The sequence below is a fragment of the Schistocerca serialis genome, chromosome 5, assembly GCF_023864345.2.
Source record: "Schistocerca serialis cubense isolate TAMUIC-IGC-003099 chromosome 5, iqSchSeri2.2, whole genome shotgun sequence".
NCBI lineage: Eukaryota > Metazoa > Arthropoda > Insecta > Orthoptera > Acrididae > Schistocerca > Schistocerca serialis.
The window spans coordinates 706,644,932-706,666,697 of NC_064642.1; the positions used below are offsets into that span (position 1 = coordinate 706,644,932).

At 41.9% G+C, this 21,766-nt stretch overlaps 1 protein-coding gene across 2 annotated transcripts in view; it reads left to right on the plus strand.

The window, feature by feature from the left end:
- LOC126481208 (ES1 protein homolog, mitochondrial-like) overlaps window positions 1-21,766 on the plus strand; it is a 66,868-nt gene that overhangs the window by 16,624 nt on the left and 28,478 nt on the right. For both annotated transcript variants that reach the window (XM_050104810.1, XM_050104809.1), the window contains exon 4: window positions 15,302-15,447. In XM_050104810.1, the coding sequence (XP_049960767.1) occupies window positions 15,302-15,447 (146 nt within the window). The remainder of the gene's footprint in view (window positions 1-15,301; window positions 15,448-21,766) is intronic.

Below are 21,766 nucleotides of genomic sequence, written 5' to 3' on the forward strand. Positions count from 1 at the left end.
AAATGCATAAGCATCTTATCAATCTCCGGATGACAAACATCCTCTGGTTTATCAATCTTATTTGGTGAGGAAAGGGGGGGTTTCCCTCCGTCTGGTGGGATGGTATTATTATTTGTATCCTAAAATGGGAAAAAGACCCTCAAATTTTGAATAATTATTGACCAATCTCTTTAATAAAGAGGCTGTGCAAATTATTCAGAGGAGTTTTCAACCAATAACTGTGTTGGTCATGAAAACCAGAGAATGTATATTGCAATTTCAAAGTGACTTTTTGGCATTCCAGTTCTTCATAGACCAACTGATTAGTCTGTAATCTGCAGTGTGTGATGGTTTTGTGAATCACTGACAATTGATTGTTGTGTTCTTTGTCCTACAGAAGGCATATGGTATGACTTGACTCCCTCACATCTTGGATACACTGCACGAGTGGAGCTTCTGCTCTCTACCCACTTTTGTCCAGAATTTCCTATCCCTGTGAGTCTAGGTCTGGATAGGTTCAACCCTCAACAACTAACAGTACAGGTATCTGGGGTGGGTCAGGGATTGGTTTTGTAGCATAACTGCTGTCAGTTGCACAATGACTGCAGTTTGACCCATGGTGGTCTAACTGTCATTGATGTAGATAATAATATTCACCTGTATTTCAGTTCTCCCCCATTGTGAACCCTCCCCCCCCTTTCCCCCCAGGAAGCTTGCCACTCTTTGGCAGGTTCGTGCTTGGCTACCATGGGGCTCCAACCTTTGCAGCATCACCTCCCTTCTGTGATGCATGTCTATCCTCTTGCTATTCTTTTTCCCTCCCCTTGGGGAACATGCCTGGGTGTTTTTCGGAATGTGTTCTGCATTTTCAGATGCTGAAATCAGAACAGTCTCACCATTATTTTTTGTTACTTTTTCTTTTTTTGTTCACCTTCTCCTATCCTTCCTACATGTTGGCGCTTGAGGTTCCTCTTTTTCTTCTTCCTCCCTGTGCACTCTTGAAGGCTGGCTCACATGTCTGATGCATAACAGTTGACTGGGCAACGTGTAATTCCCAGTCCCGGGTTGACAGGTAGTGTTTGCATGTACCCCCTGGTGCAGGCCAGGCTCAGGGAGGGGTAATTGCCTGAGCTGCCACCTTCCAAAACTGCCAATTGGACCCTCTGTCAGGTGTTTGGGAGGTGTGACCTGAGTTGTGAACAATCACCTAAGGCGGGTGAGCACCCCTCAGAGGGGGGAGGGCAATTGAAAGGAGTGCACCATCAGAGACACTGGCAATCATGGGGATTTTCTTGCAATGAGCCAATCATTCTGTTGGCAGTCATTGTCTACCAAGTGTAAACAGAATGAAGGTCCCGATTCAAAGACCCTCCCAGCTGCACCACAGTTCCTTGTGGTTTCACTTACTGAGGACAGTCAATCCTTTGCAACAGTAAATCTATTTCTTATTGAGAAATTGATGTAATTGCTGGCCCTGTGAAATCCTGCTCTGAATTCTTCCTGTGATGTTATTTACACTAGGCTGCTCGATGGTCTGATTGAGGCAGAGATCCTAATGTATCTCTCTGACCAGGATGTCATTGCACAAGGGCGATTGTCTGCCTCCTCCTCCTCTCTGCTGTATGAGCTGCAATGGTGACCATGCCATCTCCTCTTGAGATTGTCCTTTGTATCTTGATGAGCGGGCTGTCCAGGGCAAAGGTAAAGGACAAAGTACCTTGCCCAGTTGCTCACAAGTTATTGGCTAGTCGCAAACCCTGCGTTCTACTGTCTAGCATTTACTTTACTGTTCTTGCTACATCTCACTCCATGAAGGGCATGGCCACACAGACATGTGATCTCAAATTCAGCACTGCGGTTGTGAAATTGCCCAGTGTCATGGTAGCATAGTCGTTTCCTCGTCTAGCTGTGCAACAAGCTAGCAAACATGTGCCTCCCAGGGTGTAGTCACCTGCTACACAACTGGCAGGCCAGAAAGGACAGAAGGAATTCTTCCACAAAAAGTTCCTACGTCCCTCCAGCCAACAAACATCTGAGTCTCCCTTTGCCAACAGAAAAGTCTCCAAGAAGTCAAACAAAGGCAAATGGACTTCTCCTTCGCTGACTTGGAGATTATCTTAGACGGTGTAGCCCCATGATATCTTCAGCCAGCCGACCTCCATGTCACCGATGCACACCGCCAGCTGTTTTTCTGCCTTGGACTCCGCGGATCAACAGAAACAGAATGCCGATGCCTCTGTAGATCTGATGAAGCAAGATCCTAAAGTCTCTGTGCCCTGTTGCAGTGAGTCTTCGAAGGCCGGCACTCAGCAGCCGCTGAGGTGACAACCCTTCATTTTTTTCCTTCCTCCCCCTACCTCGTTATAACTCTCCTCCAATGGAACGTTCATGGCCTTACGGCCGCTCCTCAAACCACAGCATCTTCTTGTTCTCTGCTTCCCAGAAACAAAATTGCGTTCTCGCAGCCACTTCGAGCTCTCGCATTTCTTCTTGGTCTGTTTTGACTCCCCCCTCCCTCCCCCAACACATCACCGCAATTTGTCCACCCATGTCATGAATGGCTTCTTGCAGAAATCCCAAACTGTGGCCATGTCTTTAGAGTTGGAAAAAACCTATGACACTGGGGGGACTGGTATTCTCCGTACTTCTACACGTGAGGCTTCCATGGCCACATGCCCCATTTCCTTCAGGAATTTTTAAAAGACCGAGTTTTCAAGGTATGTGTGAGTTCTGCCTTGTCGGACACCCTTTGTAGGAAAACTGTGCTTCAGGGTTCCGCCCTGAGCGTCATCCTCTTTGCTATCGCAATTAGCCCTATAATGGCTTGTCTCCCCCTGGGCATCTCTGGCTCTTTTTTCATTGACAATTTAGCCATCTGTTGCAGTTCTCCATGGATTTGCCACATTGAGTGGCGTCTTCAGCGATATCTCGATTGTCTTCACTCGTGGAGCATCAACAGTGGCTTTCGTTTTTCCATTGACAAAACTCTTGTATGGATATCTGAGGGTGCAATTGTTTTCTTTCACCACATTGACATCTTAGGCCTGTTGCTCTCCCATTCATTGAAACTGCAAAATTTCTGGGGCTCATGCCCAATAAGAAATTTTCTTGATCCTCCCATGCGTCTTATCTGGCAGCCCGCAGTATGTGGTCCCTCAGTGTCTTACGTGTCCACAATCCTACTTCCTGGGGAGCAGACCGAACCACCTTCCTCCATTTGTACTGGTCCCTTGTCTATTCGAAACTAGACTACGGGTGATTTGTTTATGCATCTGCACATCAGACACTTCTATGCTGTCTCAATACTATCCACCAACACAGCATCTACTTGGACACTGATTCCTTTCACACTACCCTAGTTGAGAGTCTGTATGCAGAAACTGCCAAACCACTGCTGTTCTATCACGGGGACTTTTTCCTCAGCAGATATGCATGCCGTTTGTCTGCCATACATGTCCACCCATCCTATGCCTCCTTATTCGATGACTCCTTTGATTGACAGTATGGGGCATGTCCCTCTTCTGTTACCTCCTGGAGTTCGCTTTCAGCTCTTGCTCTGGAAGCTTAACTTCACACTACCTGCAACTTCCCTGATGGGTGTGAACCCTTCATTGACAATTTAGCCATCTGTTGCAGTTCTCCAGTTCTCTTCGTGTGGTGACCATGCTCACCTTGACCTTCATTTGCTTCCTAAGGACACTACTCCAGCCTCGCTCTATCACCTTCATTTTCATGAACTTTGAACGGAACTTTGCGATAGTACCTTTGTGTACACTGATGGCTCCCGGACTGACCATGGTGTTGGGTGTGCCATCATTAGCACCGATGTTTTTCAGTATTGACTTCCGGGACACTGCTCAGAATTTACAGCAGAGTTCTTTGCCCTGTATTACCAGGCAATACATCCGGCGACACAGGCTTTTCAATAGCATCATCTACTCTGACTCTCTCAGTGCCCTTCAAAGCCTCTGTGCGCTGTACACCACCCATCCCTTAGTGCAACAGGTCCAGGAAAATTGTCACTTGCTCACTCTTGATGGAGCCACTGTGACGTTTTGTGTGTGTTCCTGGTCATGTCTGTGTGACAGAAAATGAGGCCGCTGACGTTGTGCCAAGGCTGCAGTCCTCGTACCTCAGCCTGCATGTTCTTACATTCCCTCCCAATGATCTCTGTGTTGCCTTCTGTCAGCAGGAGGAGTCACTTTGGCATCACCCGAGGACCTCCCTTTTAGAGAACAAGCTCTGGGTTATTAAGCCTCTCCCAGCATCTTGCAGGACCTCTTGTCCCTCTCACTGTGAGATCATCATTTTAGCTAGGTTGAGTATCAGACACTGTCTTTCTAGCCATCACCATTTGTTAAGTGCTGTTCCCCCACCACTTTGTGCTCATTGTGCTGAACCTTTGACAGCCCACTATTTCCTTATCGGCCGTTTTAGCAAATGATACGTGGGCTGTCGACAGCATTTTACTTTGTATCTGTCATATCAATATGCTGAAGGCCATCTAATTTTTAGTTCATGACCTCCGTATTTTATAGACCATCTCTACATCCCTGTTTTTAGCTGTCTTCTGTCCCGTCATATGGGATTAACGTGTAGTCATTTTTAACTCCTTTCTTCGTCTTCATGTTCTACAATTCTGGCATGGGTATGTATGAGCCTAGTTGTTTTTGCACCGTAAAACAAACCAAACCAAACCATTGTGAATCACAGAGAGCCTACTTCAGAAGACCACAAAGAAGGTGCACAACAGGACCCTGGATCATGGATATCAATTTTCTCCCATTAAAATTCATGTCGCACACTTTTGTCAACTCAGGAGTATGCAACCACACCCAGAATTTTACTTCAGCAACTAGTTGTTGAAACTTTCAAAGTTTTGGCCCTCTTACTTGACATTAAGTTATGTGGTTACCAGTTGTATGCAAGCTCAAGGAAACTGCTTGAGGAAACTTGATACCCTCAGATTTGTCAGCAGCACCTCCTGCTGTTCAGACAGCAGAGTCCTTCAGTGATTCTACAAAGCTTTGAATCTATCCCTCCAGGACTGTGTATGTTGCCTAAGGGCCTGCAGCACCATTGGTACTGAGCTTGTTAGACCCTCCACCACAGTGGTGTATGATTGGCAGATGGAGCCTTTCATGTGAGCCCTGTAGACAACTTCCTGACAGAAGCTGATATCCCCCCACTAAGGGCCAGATGCTAGTAACTCTTAGCGAACTATGTATGAGATGGGTAATATACCATCAGACTTTCAGAAAAATGCTATCCGCACAATTTCAAAGATTGCAAGAAACGACAAACCAACAATTATTGCACAATCAGTTTAATCTCTCATGCATCAAAGTTGCTGACAAGAATAATATGCAGAAGAATGGAAAAGACAACTGAGGGTCTGTTAGGCGATCAGTTATACTTGTTACTTTCGGTAAGGTGAAGGCACAAGAGAGACCGTTCTGACATTGCTGTTGATAATGAAAGTAAGACTGAAGAAGTATCAAGACACATTTGTAGGATTTGTTGACCTGGAAAAAGTGCTTAACAGTGTAAAATGGTGCAGGATGTTTGCAATTCTGAAAAAAATAGTAGCAAGTAATACGGAAAGATAGGCAATGTACAATATGTACAAGAACCAAGTGGGGACAATAAGAGCGCAAGACCAAGAACAAAGTGTTTGGATTAAAAATGGAGTAAGACAAGGATGTAGTCTTCTGCCATTACTGTTCAATCTGTACATCAAACAAGCAATGAAAGAAATAAAAGAAAGGTTCAAAAGTGGGATTTAAATGGGAGGTGAAAGGATGCCAATGATATTTGCTGCTTATGTTGCTATCTTTAGTGACAATGAAGAAGAATAATAGTCTCTCTTGAATGGAATGAACAGTCTAGTGAGTACAGAATAAGGATTGAGAGTAAATGAAAGAAAGACGAAAGTAATAAGAAGTATCAGAAGTGAGAACAGCAAAAACTAAATGTCAAAATTGGTGATCAGGAAGTAAATGAAGTTAAAGAATTCTGCCACCTAGAAAGCAAAGTAACCCATGACAGATGGAGCTAGGAGGACATAAGCAGACTAGCACTGGCAGAAACCAATTCCTGGCCAAAAGAAGTCTACTAGTATCAATCATAGGCTTTAATTTGAGGGAGAAATTTCTGAGATTGTGTATCCTTAGAGCACAGCATTGTATTGGTAGTCGAAGATGAGCTGTGGAAAAACTTCAACAGAATAGATTTGAAGCATTTGGGATGTGGTGCTACAGAAGACTCTTGAACATTAGGTGGACTGATAATGTAAGATGTGAGGAGGTTCTCTGCAGAATTGGCGAGGAGTGGAATATATAGCAGACACTGACAAGGAGGGGGGACAGGGATGATGGGGTATCTGTTCAGATATCACGGAATAACTTTCATGGTACTAGAGGGAGCTGTAAGAGGGTGAAAAGTGTAGGTGAAGACAGAGACTGTAATGCATCCAGCAAATAATTGAGGATGTATATTGCCATTGCTACTGAGAGATAAAAAGGTTAGTGCAGGAGAGGAACTCGTGGTGGGCTGCATCGAACCAGTCAGAAGCCCAGCTGTCCCTTCCAGTCTGGGTATGTAGTTTCCTCTCAGCATGCTGTCCTGGTGTCTACCCAGTCCTATAATTTGGTTGGACCTCGCCTGTAGCACTGAGGAAAATTCTGATTCCACCGTTCTCAAACACCTATTCCATTCAGTTATACGTGACTAGCCAAATTTGACGTTCATCTACAAAGATGAATTGAAAGTAGATATTTTTGACTAAGCTTATGTGGACATAATGGGCCACAAGAAGTATTTTCTGCCAAGTGCATGCAGTGTATACCCTGCAGAGTTGGTCACCATATCATGGGCTTTGCAGTACATTAAAGCTCTCACCACTGACTTCTTGGTTTACAGAAACTCCATGAGCTACTTAAAAGGATATCTTAGTGCTAACCCATAAACGCATTGGCCACTAACATTCAAGACCTGTTAGTTGACCTTCACAGTTCCGACTCCACTGTAACATTCCTCTGAACACTGAGACACATGGGCATTTTAAGAAATGAACTCCCTGACAAATTAGCTAAAAAACTGACCACATGGGACTGACTTGGAGTACGGGTCTCAGACCTGTGATTTCTACTGTGACGTCAGGTTTTGAAAACCTGTGATTTGAAATGGCAGGCTACCACGATCTCAACAAGCTGAGGACACTCGAGGCGACTGCAGAGGCATGGAATACTTCTCTCCAAGCCTCTTGGAAAGATGCCACCATGTTGTGGCAGGTATGTACATCAGATTTAACTATGAGCTCCCTTTATATCAAGAAGACTTCCCTAATACAGCTGTGGTAGTCTTCTTAGGCTCGCCCACATTTTCACAGCGAGTGCCCTGCTGGCTGATCTGAGATGAGCTGTTGCCTTGTCTCCCTCCCTACCCCGTATACTTGTAGATGATGGGATAGCAGCTACTGTATTTACTCGAATCTAAGCCGCACTTTTTTCCGGTTTTTGTAATCCAAAAAACCGCCTGCGGCTTAGAATCGAGTGCAAAGCAAGCGGAAGTTCAGAAAAAATGTTCGTAGGTGCCGCCACAACTAACTTCTGCCGTCGAATATATGTAGCGCTACACAGGCATGCTTTGTAGGCACAAAGATAAATACTGGTGCCAAAACCTCTGCGTCAGTAAATAAATTAAAAAACAAAATAAAGTGGAAGACGAGATTTTTTTTTCTCCGCCCCGAGTTTCGATCACTGAATTTTCATACATTATCCAACGAAGTAAATACAAATTCCGTATTGTTCATCTTAGAATGTAGCAGAATTTCAATGTACTACGAAAATCCGACTGCCAAGACTGTTAGGGATGTTTGTCAAATGGCCAACTCTACGTTCTGAATTTTTTCCTACCTGTGAGAAGAGATGGTTGCTAATAGGAACCTGATGAAATGTGAATCACATGCAGCATTCTCTTCACCATAAGAATAATATGAATATAAACATTTTGCCATGTATTCTTTCATGTTTGCTGCTATCTCATTTAAATCAAGTCTGCCTATTAAACTACGAAACTAGAGTGAGACAGCAGCAAATGCGGAAGAATATATGTATCGTGTCATGTTTATATTCGCATTATTCTTATGCCTAATAGTGATACAGTCAGAAATGAAGCACGACAACTGACTAGATTTTTAAATCTAAGATGACAAATTTTTGTGCAGAATTTGATGTACTAAAGAAGCCGCCGCAAAGATTTTCAAACGGAGAAAAATTTTCACCTGACTCTCGTTCAGAACATGTTGTATCATACGCAGTCTGTTATTGGTTCTTGTTGATCATTATCAAAGAAAGCAGCAGTGTAAGTAACAACAAATAGCAGTCTCTTGCCATTGTTTCGCTAATGAGACGATTCCTCTCTCTCTCTTTCTCTCTCTCTCTCTCTTTTTTTTTTTTTTAATTGTAAGCGGCGGTAGCGCGCACAAAAGCAAGCCATGCTGCGAGCGGAGACAGGCTGCAAACATGCACTATCAGAGTGCGACAAACAATGCATGACACAGTACAGTAATGCATTTCAGCTTAGAGTGACGTAAACACCTATAACAAAGAAAACGGCACTTATCAGATCAAAACAAAATAAGCAATCGATTCAAACCAGACGAAACACGTGAAAAAGGAAGGGTACTCGTATAAATACGGATGGAGCGCCTGATGCATAGCAATGGCTACCTGGTAAAGCTTAACTGCTAAGATTATGACTCGAACCAAACTACTGTAGCTGTATAGCCTTTCATTCTACCTATATTGTGTCTCATATTACAATGGACCAACTTTGTTTCGATTTGGAGGTGCGGCCTAAATCTTTTCTCTCCCCTTGAATTTCGAGTCTCAAATTTCAGGTGCGGCTTAGATTCGGGAATTTTTTTTTTCCCTTTATTTCGAGTGTCAATTCTAAATCGCAGGCGGTTTTTTGGATTACAAAAACCGGAAAAAAGTGCGGCTTAGATTCGAGTAAATACAGTAGCTGCTATCCCATCATCTACAAGTATACGGGGTAGGGAGGGAGACAAGGCAACAGCTCGTCTCAGATCAGCCAGCGGGGCACTCGCTGTGAAAATGTGGGCGAGCCTAAGAAGACTACCACAGCTGTATTAGGGAAGTCTTCTTGTTATAAAGGGAACTCATAGTTAAATCTGATGTACATAGCTGCCACAACATGGTGGCATCTTTCCAAGAGGCTTGGAGAGAAGTATTCCATGCCTCTGTGGTCGCCTCGAGTGTCCTCAGCTTGTTGAGATCGTGGTAGCCTGCCATTTCAAATCACAGGTTTTCAAAACCTGACGTCACAGTAGAAATCATAGGTCTGAGACCCGTACTCCAAGTTAGTCCCATGTGGTCAGTTTTTTAGCTAATTTGTCAGGGAGTTCATTTCTAAATACGGTAACAGTCATACTTTTTGGGAGAAAAGTGCATTTTATAATAAAATTTAATTCACCTCAATGTTTTGCATTGGAATGGAAGTGGGGGGGGGGAGTACCTCGCACTGTGGTATGTGCCGTTAGTGATTTCCAGCTACTTTCTCCCTCTGAACTCTTGTTCATTTTTAAATTTTTGTGTGTATATTTTATTTATCGAATAGTTTAAGATAATTGTGAAAATACACAATTTTTGACAATGTAATGTAATTTGGTAGATAAAAAATCTACTCACCAAGTGGCGGCAGGAGAACACACATATAAAAAAAGGTTCTAATTTGCAAGCTTTTGGAGCCATTGGCTCATTCTTGCAGCAGAAAGGCTGAAGGGGAAGGAAGAGGGGTGAAGAAAAAGGACTGGAGATGTTTAGGAAAAGGGTTAGAGTGTGGAAAAGTTACCCAGAACCCCGGGTTAAGGGAGTCTTACCAGAAGTCTCCAGTCCTTTTCCTTCACCTCTCTTCCTTCTCCTTCAACCCTTCTGCTGGAAGGAGGCAACACTGGCTCTGAAAACTTGCATACAAGAAGCATTTTTTTTTTTATATGTCTTCTCCCACCACTTTCTGTTGAGTAGAATTTTTATCTATCCAGTTACATTGGTAGAAGATAATTGACACTCTAGTCCATGTAGTCTTCATTTTCTCATCCCATCTTAGTAGTACTGGCAGTGATAACCTTCTTGGCGCGTCCTTCAACGACCAGATAGTTTTTTAGCTGCCTAGGTTTTATCTCAGTTTTAATCATATAAGTCAGATGTCTGTCATCCAAATTTTTAACCACAACAAGGTGGTCACAGACCCTGGAAGTGACAATTCCCATTTTCTCATTTCACATTTGTAGGTGTATTTCTAGCATAATGAGAGACTGACAACCAACATTTTTACTGTCTAAGAAGTGCAACTTAGAGTACAAGGTACATCTCAGTCTCTCAAATTACAGAATAATAATTTCCATTATGTCTTAAGTTTCTTGCTATCATGAATTGAAGGAAACAGTTGAAAACTGGAAAAAAAGGACATACAAGCTAACTTAACACCACTTACAACAGTGTCATAGAGATTTTTATCCTTGAACAGCTTGCTTATCTGAAAATCACTAACTGTCCCTCCTCCTTTTCTCGTTTATTTTTCCTACATTTAGATGTACAAGGTTTGTACATAGATTCAAAATTACATTCCTAATCATATTCACGACCTTTCCAAAACTTTTCATAAGGTCTTGTACGAACCTCCTGGTGACGACGAAATCACACAGTGGACTTTGGTGTTTATTCTTGAATGCAGTACTCTCTCGAAAATAACTATTAATTAGCCTCAGTGGCTTTACTGGTGACCCAAAACACTGAACATAAAGAAAATTACGATGTACAAACAAGAGAATTCAGCAACTCCAGAAAGCTCATGGAGGAATGCAGAGATGCAGCTCGTGAACCTTCAAGAACAGATACATGAACCACTTGAAGCACTGAAGTTAGCATTGGAGACGCCTATTACTCCAATGTCAAACACACGTGCGGTCGTACAAACCAACAGCCCGATGGAAAACATGCAGCACGTAAAAATTTGAACACCAAAATTCCTACCGGACAAACTGCTGCTATGGTCTGCAATGATTGAGCTCACGTTTGCCCAAAGCAAGATCCATGATGAGCAGATGAAGTTAGCGATAACGGTAAATGTGCTGGATGCTAGAGCAGCAACTGCAGCAGAAGATGTAGTACTCCGACCTCCAGCACAATGACCATACGCAACACTGAAAAATGTTTTACTCATCAGGATGCATAAACTGTTAAATCAACGCATATGCCAGGTGCTTAAACAAGAAGATGTAGGGGACAGCACACCATCAGAATTTTGGAAGCATTTGCATGATATTGTCAATGCAGTAGAATTGTCAGATGTGACGCTCAAACACATTTAGCTAGATCAATTATCAAGCACAGTAAAAGCCGCACTAGTAATTCGTGGGAAAGACAACATGCAGAACCTCTTGGAGGTAGCAGACAAAGTCCATGCGGCCCTAGGCAATCCACAGATGGCTTGCATGGCAATCTTTAATGGGGAAGAAGCGTCAGAAGTGATAGCAGCCGTACCGAAGACTCAGCATACGGGCGTCAACAAACAAATGCCCTTTTGGGTTAAAGAACGCAGCTCAAATATGGCAACGATTTATTGATGAAGTGTTGCGCGGGTTGATAGGATGCTTCACGTATCTTGATGACATATTAATCTCATTGACGGCAGAAGCACACAAGAAGCAACTGTCCACAGTGTTCACCCACATAAACCAGTACAGAGTAATAGTCAACAAAGCAAAACGTGAACTGCGAAAATGGCAAGTGACTTTCCTAGGGTATGAAGTTTCGATGGAGGGCATACGCCCGTGAGAGGACAAGGTAGCAGTAATAGAGACTATGATCCACCCTGAGACTTACTATCAACTCAGAAAATTTTTAGGCGTGGTAAATTTCTATAGACAGCATTTGCTGTGAGCTGCACCGGTACAAGCGCCCTTGACAGACGCTCTCGTAGGTAAAAATGCAAATGGCAAATGACCAATGGAACATGGACATGGAGAGAGCATTTCAACACATAAAGGCAGACTTAACGAAAAGCCGCACTTATTCCTCATCCGGTACCAAAAGCACCTCTGCCAGTAGTAGTCAATGCCAGCCAAGACACGTTGGGAGCTGCACTGCACCAGAAAGGAAATGACAAATGGCAGCCTTTGGGCTTTTTTTCACGAAAAATTACAGAACCACAAAGGAAATGGAGTGCATACGACAGAGAACAGTTAGCGATATATGAAGCTATCCAGTACTTTAGCCCGTATGTAGAGGCAAGGGTATTTACTGTATACACCGACCATAAATTGCATTCAGTAAGTCACAGGATAGCTGTTCTCCACGTCAATTTCGCCACTTAGAACACATCAATCAATTTACTACAGATATCAAGCATATCAAGGGAGTTGAAAACATAGTCGCTGATTTACTGTCGTGGGTCTCAGTTATTTCACAAACCATAGACTACGATAAATTAGCCGCAGCATAAGTTAATGACGCAGAACTCCAATAGTACTTACAGGACGTAACAACCAGACTTCAGTTAAAATTAATCCAGCCGGTGGATGCGAATGTGAAGATATGGTGCGACATAGCTACGAACAAACCCAGGCCTTTCGTCCCAAGGCAACTACGAAGAGGTTTTCGACAGCATACATGGACTCAGTCATCTGGGTAGCAGAGCAGCTATCAAACGACTCTTGGAATGTTTTGTCCGACCAGGTATAAAGAAGGATTGCCATGGTTGGGTAACAACATGCGTGCTGTGCCAAAGGAACAAGATTGGACAGCATGTACGTAAAGCAGTTGGAGATTTTCCCCCAGTAACAAAGAGGTTCTCCCACGTTCATTTGGACATTGTGGGCCATCTACCACTTTCGGAAGGCTACGAGTATTTGTTGACATCGGTGGATCGGTATAAAAGATGGGCAGAAGCTTCTCCACTATTGGACATTTCAGCAGAGACGGTAGCTCAAGTATTTTTGGCTTCTTGGATCTCCCATTTTGGATGTTCACTATTCGTGACAACTAATCAAGGATAACAGTTTGAATCCACTTTATTCCAACAATTAGCCAAGCTCTATGATTCCACCATCGCCACACCACCACTTATCACCCAGCGAGCAATGGCATGGTTGAGTGGTGGCACAGGACATTAAAGACAGCATTGTTGTGCCTTAAGGACAGCTGGACTTCATCGTTGCCAGTGGTGCTGCTAGGTCTCCGAACTGCCTGCAAATCATACCTAGGCGCATCCATGGCCGAACTGGTTTACGGAGAGAGCCTTAGGCTACCGGCAGAATTTTTCGTTGAACTGATGGAAGCGACAGTGGGTGACATGCCTTACATCTTACAACCAGTCCGCAACCACGTGACACAGCAGACCAACACCTGGTTCTCGACATGGGACCGACATGCTATTTGTTCACAAGCAGCTTAATGATTACCCTTATGTGTAGCTGAGGACAGATGCTGTACGAACACCTCTTCAGCCACCATATACTGGACCGTATAAAGTACTTGGGAGAGATGAACATACGCTGCAGGTAAATCATGATGGGAAACAACAAACAGTTTCCATTGAGATAGTTAAACCGGCGCACATGTGGCCACCAGCTGAAGAACAAAATCAAGACACCAGTGAAGAACCGCCACCTACACAATATGAGGAAGAGGTGTTGCCCACAGAGCGCATCACGCCAAGCCAGAAGCAGGAAACCACACCGGAAGACCCACCGTTCTCAGAGAAGCACTCTAGGGCAGGCAGAATTATAAAATAAAAGTATCCTTGTGCCCGGAGCTCTGCTCTACAAAGGGGGGACTGTGTAGGAACCACCTGGTGACACAACGAAATCACACAGTGGACTTTGGTGTTTATTCTGTGAAGAATGTTATTTACGATGTGTTTATTCTTTGGTTTTGTTCTAGTGCTATGCCATCTCTTTTTATAAATATTGGCTTTGGTATTGTTCCTGTGTTCAACAACATGGAAAAATAAAGTTATATTCTTCAACGCATTACTCTCTCTCAAAAATAATTATTAATTAGCGTCAGTGGCTTTGTCTTATTTTATGCAAAGACCAGGAATAAAACCACTGGGCTCTACAAGTGGTTCATTGATTTTGTTGTATGTTCAAAGTTGACTGAAATGTATTCTAATCTTTCTGTTTGTAGGGATAAAAAACAGTGGCAAAACTGTCTGGATGCAAGAAGCAACAGTATTTTGTGTCATCTTATTGCAAACCAAGTATCATGCAACACATTTGAATTCCTAGGAAATATGTGTATTAAACTTGTCAGAATTTACACTGTATAACACTTACTTCATACAGACTGCATAATGGATCAAAAATGAGTTTGCAGTGCCTAGGCAGACAACTTTAAGCTTAATTTTGATGACTTCGGGAATAATCTCCTACTAATGATTTTGTGATTGAAGTTACAAAGCTGGCAATAAAACCCCAACATTACTGCAAAGTATCAATTTAATTTAATTTTATGAAAAGGATAGTTGCTACTCACCATATAGCGGAGATGCTGAGTCACAGATAGGCACAACAAAAAGACTGTCACAAAATAAGCTTTCGGCCAACAAGGGCTTTTTCAAAAACACACTGACAAAAGCCTTGTCCACTGAAAGCTTATTTTGTGACAGTCTTTTTGTGTTGCCTATCTGTGATTCAGCATCTCTGCTATATGGTGAGTAACAACTGTCCTTTTCATCATACTGTTACATTCTATCCTGGGTTTTACATTGTTTAATTTAATTTTATGATGATGATAAAAAATTATTGTCTTCTGATCAAGGTAATTACACTTCATAAACTAGATGCAACTGTTCTAGTTCACCTTAATAAATATCTCATCAGAGCATTCCACTCCCTTTTTCAATTCTCTGTTGTTTAGATGCCTCTCATCAGAGCATTCCACTCCTTTTTTTTAATTCTCTGTTGTTTAACTGTCTAATTTCACCATAAGTGGTAATCTTCCAGTGATTTGAAGATGCCTTAGCAATACACCTACTTCTGCCACCACACACACACACACACACACACACACACACACACACACACATATTGAAAGTTAGAACTTTTTGGATTTGTTTTTGTGATCTGTGTGGTCAATTTAGTTGCAAATAGCCGTTTTTCTTCAGGTTTTTTTTTCTGTGATAGTGTAATTCTCTTCAGAACAGTGCTGATATGAATTTGTGATTATATTTTGTGACAACCTCCAAGTATGAAGTAGGCTACTATTATTTTTTGTGAACATTTTATCTTCTTCAGGGGTCTCCAGTTGATGGAGAGAACAGGAGTGTTCTGAGTGAATCGGCCAGAATTGCCCGTGGCCCTGTTAAGCCATTGTCAGAACTTACTGTAGATTCTGCATCAGCTGTAGTCTTCCCTGGTGGATTTGGTGCAGCAAAGAACTTGTAAGTAAATAATGTTTGACACTTCGGTTGAGGGTGGTTATAAAGTTCAAAGCTATGTCAGCTTAGAACAGAAATCCAAACAAAGCTTCTGTTGAGTGAAATGAAATCTGTGTCTACGACTAGTTACTGAGTGTTTTCCCAGAAAGCTGAGAATATTTGGCACTGTCTTATATTCATGGGTCTCCCTCTAGCAAACAGAGACATTAATTCCACTTCAGGTACAAGGATCTGAAAAATTTTTGCTAATTTGTATCCACTTTGTCTGCAGATTACAATTTACTGTAGGGTGCATTACAGTTAGAGATTTGAGAAGCATATTTGCAGATAAATGATGTGGCTGTGAAGCCAGTAAGCATCTGCCACTTGTTAAAATTGTTTGGCAAAAATGTTTTTTCTGAAAACAAGAAAAAATTGTCTTAACCTTTTTAGTTCTCTCTTGTGCTCTGTATTGCGTGAGCATTTCTCATAGTGCTATTTAGTGATCTTCTGTGAATCACCGTTGGATCTCTCTCTTCACAGGAAAGCAACTTAGAGTAAGATTTCACATTTTTATATCTACACCCATACTCTGCAAACCACTGTGAAGTTCATGATAGAAGGAATCTTCCATAGTACCATGTATTAGTGTTCCTTTCCATGCCATTAGCAAATGGGGTGTGGAAAGGAGGACTGCTCAAATGGCTTTGTACACATCATCTACATCGATACTCCACGAGCCACTGTATGGTATATGGTTGGGGATACCCTCTACCATTACTAGTCATTCCCTTTCCTGTTCCACTTGCAAATAGAGTGAGGGAAAGTGTGTGTCCGTATGCCTCCATGTGAGCCCTAATTTCTCACCGAGCGAGGTGCCACAGTGGTTAGCACACTGGACTCGCATTCAGGACGATGACGATTCAATCCCACGTCCGGCCATCCTGATTTAGGTTTTCCACGATTTCCCTAAATCGCTTCAGGCAAATGCCAGGACGGTTCCTTTGAAAGGGCACGGCCGACTTCCTTCCCCATCCTTTCCTAATCAGATGAGACTGATAACCTTGCAGTTTGGTTTCCTCCTCCAAATCAACCCAACCCCTAATTTCTCGTATCTTATCTTTGTGGTCTTTACGTGCAATGTATGTTGGCAGCAGTAGAATTGTTCGGCAGTCGGCTTCGAAAACTGGTTTTCTAAATTTTATCAAAAGTGTATCTTGAAAAGAATGTCGCCTTCCCTCCAGGGATTCTCATTTGAGTTCATGAAGCATCTCCGTAACATTCATGTGTTGTTCAAACTTACTGGTAACAAATCTAGCAGCCCGCTTTTGAATTGCTTTGTTGTCTGCCTTCAATGCGACCTGGTACAGACCACAAACACTTGAGCAGTACTCATGAATAGGTCACACCAGTGGTCTCCCTTCCATGTGAGCCACTCTTCCCTAAAATTCTTCCAATAAACTGAAGTCAACCATTCGCCTTCCCTACCATAATTCTCACATGCTTGTTCCATCTTATATTGCTTTGCAACTTTATGCCCAGATATTCAAACAGCTTGACTGTGTCAAGCAGGATACTATTAATACTGTACCTGAACACTACAGGTTCGATCCTCCTCCTCATCCACATTTACATTTTTCCATATTTTGGGCTAGCTGTGATTCATCAGGCCAACTGGAAATTTTTGCCTGTCATCTGGTATCTTCCTAAAGTCACTCAACTTTGATACCGTACTGTACACCATGGCCTCATCAGCAAAAAAACTGCAGACTGCTGCCCAGCAGGTCCGCCAAATCATTTCTGTATATAGTAAACAGCAACAGCCCTATCACACTTCCCCCGGGGCACTCTTGATGAGACCCTTGTCTCTGATAAACACTCGCTGTCGATGACAGCATACTGGGTTCCATTATTTAAGAAGTCTTCGAGCCACTTGTGTATTTGTGAACTTATTCCATATGTGTGTACCTTCATTAACAGCCTGCAATAAGGCACCATGTCAAATGCTTTCTGGAAATCTAAAAATATGGAATCTGCCTGCTGCCCATCATCCATTGTTCTCAGTATATCATGTGAGAAAAGAGCAAGCTGAGTTTCGCATGAGCAAAGGTTTCTAAAACCATATCGATTCATGGATATAAGCTTCTCAGTCTCAAGAAGGTTTATTTTCTTCAAATTGAGAATAGGTTCAAGGATTTGGCAGAAAACAGAAATTAGGAATATTGATCTAAAATTTTGCGAATCTGTGGTTTTACCCTTCTTATATACTGGAGTCACCTGTGCTTTTTTCCAATCACTCAGAATTTTGTGCTAAGCAAGAGATTCAAGATAACAGCAAGCTAGGTAAGAGGCCAAAGCTGTGGAGTACTCTTCGTAATATCAAACTGGGATTCCATCCGGACCCGCCGATTTATTTGCTTTCAACTCTTTCAGTTGTTTCTCTATGCCAGGGACACTTATTACTATATCGTCCGTATGAGAGTCTGTCCAATGGTCAAATGATGGTATGTTTGTATGATTTTCCCATGCGAACGATTTCTTGAACGTAAAATTTAATACTTTTGGCACTCATTTAAATCTAATACTTTGACATTTGTTTTGCTGTCTTCAACTGCCACACGAGATTGGTCAACAAGGGACTGAATGGAATCCTTAGACCCATATAGCAATTTTACGTAACACCGAATTTTCTCAGGTTCTCTGCCAAATCTTTTCGTAAGGTGTGACTATGCTTCATGCATAGATCTTTAGATAGATGCACGAATCTCTACTAAACTTTGCTTGTCATTATTTGTGCATTCCCTTTTGACCAAAGAGGACAACAACCTGTGCTTCCTCAGCATCCTTTGAATTTCATTATTAAACCATAGTGGGTCTTTTTCTTCCTTTGTCCACTTCCTAGACACACAACTTGCCAGACCACGATTTACAATCTGCTTCAGATTTGCTCACAATTCCTGTCATCCATCGTACTGGAACTGATTGACTGCTGATCCACTTTCTAAGCGAGATGCTAATAACTGATTATCTGCTCTGTCTAGCAGAAACAGTCTCCAAGCCTTCTTGTCTGATCATAGTTGCTACGACATCACAATTGCTAATACCGGTTTCTATACTGACATTGTTGATAAGGTCTGGCCTATTTGTAGCTGAGGTGAGATTAAACCTCTTAAACACAATACCACTACATGGTAATTTGTCTGATCTCGGTCTTTGTAGTCCCAGAGGGTATGATAGACAGGAGGCAATAGCATATTCTTAGATTCCTCACTTAATTATGGTGACTGAGATTTTCTAAGAAAACTTTAGCCGGATTGCAGGCCTCTATTCACAAAAATTGCTAGTCTGGATCAGAAAAACCTGCCACCATTGATGCTATTCTGTTTAGTATATGTTAAATATCTCCTGTCAGTCCTATTTGGTATCGGTCCTCCACACTTGGGCAACATTCTAATATGGGTTGCCCAAAAGTTTGGTTCACAATTTCCTAGTAGACTATAGTTCAATTCTTTTATCTTGGCGGTTCGCGCATGCCCGCCCAGATGCGGGAGATTGCTGCGTTTCCAGTTATACGCGCCAAGAGAAGCAGCACCATAGTATAGTTCGCAAACTTACATTTAGGGGGGAGCACGCAGTTTATGAAGTAAAGCCACCACAGCCGCACCCATTCGCTGCTACAGAGACGTGCTCCCCGCATTCCGCGATGTACGTGATTTTGTCATCATTGCATTACTCGCCTGTGCAGACACATGGTGTTTTGACTGCTTTGACACACTTTATCATTCGATTTCATAAAAACTATTTGGCCCAAAAATTTGATTTTTACACATCTTCTTGACTGATACCTTCCCCCATAAATGACTTAATTTTGTTTTGATGTTCAACACAGTTATTGTGCAGCATTAGATGTAGTAAACCATTGCACGAAGTTTTGAAGAGTTTGCAGAGGTAAAAGTACATAGCGTTTACTTTCCATATGGTCGATTTTAGTTGCCACTAGAAATTTTAAAAAATTACTTTCAAACGAATAAAATGCATGAAGTAAGACACTTACGATATTGTTTTTAAATAAAGAAAATATTAAGCACCGAACAATGTTTGAACTTGGCACCTTTCGTTTAGGAGCCATACGCTTTAACCATTGCACTAACGCAGCTCTTCATTCAATGCATCTCCTGGAGGACTTTAAAATATCACGCAAAATACCGACAAACACTGTTGGTATGACTATGAATTACTCACGTTTCGTCGAAATACAATAGGAAATAACAATTACCGCTGTTCTTTATTGCGAAAAAGCAGTTAGTGAGAATGATACAAACACCTTTCCTTGCTATCGCCTGAATTAGGAGGCTTATTGCTTGTTTGGTTTAATTAATTAATTAATTAATTAATTAATTAATAGAATATGAAGCAGTTGGTGTAAAGAATGCTTTTTCCAAACTTTCTGTAAAAGAAAGTCTGCTATCAAGACATTGCTTTTGTTCAATTAATTTATTTATGACTGAACGTTTCTAAAACTGAAGACACTCGTCCATGCTCTGCACTGCAGTCGAGCTCTGGCAACGTCGTTCTCTGTTCATTGGCTGACAGTGTTTTGTGATGTCAGATGCGCAGAATGAACCTAAACTCGGCCACCGTCATAAATGACGTGCACTATAGCTAGATTCCAAATAACCTAAGTCTGCCACATGATTTACCTAAAGCTGAGTACAAATGACTTACTTGCTTGCACATGTGTCCATCACAGCAAACTACCACCACTGAAAAGAAATTTTTAACATGATAAACCATTTTTTGAAATAAATCATCTCAACTGAAATGATTGCATTGGTATTGGTACAGGTGGGGCCAAGACAATGACTGGTAAAACAGTAGGAATAGTGTCACTAATAAAAAATAAAATACCAAACTGTAGTTCCAGCCATTGTACCCTGCATAGATAAGCACTTGAGCAATAAAGATGATCCTGCCAAATCTAAACGTGTTCTTAATGAAGCTGTAAAAAAAAAAGTCAGTTACGTTAATTCTTGCCCTCCTCAGTGCTGATTATTTTTGTTATTGTGTGAAGATTATGGGAGCAGGCATAAAGCATGTCTGCTCTACACAGCTTAGATGTTTGTCTTGAGGTAAAACTTTAACAAGACAGTTTAAACTAAGAGTTGAATTAAAATTTTTTATGACTGAATTTCTTTTAATGTAAAAGACCATGTGAACAATGTGGCTTGGTTGCTTAGACTAGCTTTTTCACACACACATATATATATATATATATATATATATTTGGAAAAATAACTGTAGATAAAAAATGAAGAAACTGCAGAAAGGTGGCAATTTAAGGAGATGGGGCCTGGATAAACTGTCTAAACCAGAGGTTGTACAGAGTTTCAGGGAGAGCATAAGGGAACAATTGACAGGAATGGGGGAAAGAAATACAGTAGAAGAAGAATGGGTAGCTTTGAGGGATGAAGCAGTGAAGGCAGCAGAGGATCAAGTAGGTAAAAAGACGAGGGCTAGCAGAAATCCTTGGGTAACAGAAGAAATATTGAATTTAATTGATGAAAGGAGAAAATGCAGTAAATGAAGCAGGCAAAAAGGAATACAAACGTCTCAAAACTGAGATCGACAGGAAGTGCAAAATGGCTAAGCAGCGATGGCTAGAGGACAAATGTAAGGATGTAGAGGCTTATCTCACTAGGGGTAAGATAGATACTGCCTACAGGAAAATTAGAGAGACCTCTGGAGATAAGAGAACCACTTGTATGAACATCAAGAGCTCAGATGGCAACCCAGTTCTAAGCAAATAAGGGAAAGCAGAAAGGTAGGAGGAATGTATAGAGGGTCTATACAAGGGCAATGTACTTCAGGGCAATATTATGGAAATGGAAGAGGATGTAGATGAAGATGAAATGGGAGATATAATACTGCGTGAAGAGTTTGACAGAGCACTGATAGACTTAAGTCTAAACAAGGCGACGGGAGTAGACAACATTCCATTAGAACTACTGACAGCCTTGGGAGAGCCAGTCCTGACAAAACTCTACCATCTGGTGAGTAAAATGTATGAGACAGGCGAAATACCCTCAGACTTCAAGAAGAATATAATAATTCCAATCCCAAAGAAAGCAGGTGTTGACAGATGTGAAAAATATCGAACTATCAGTTTAATAAGTCACGGCTGCAAAATACTAACGCAAATTCTTTAGAGACGAATGGAAAAACTGGTAGAAGCCGACCTCGGGGAAGATCAGTTTGGATTCCGTAGAAATGTTGGAACACGTGAGGCAATACTGACCCTACGACATATCTTAGAAAATAGATTAAGGAAAGGCAAAACTACGTT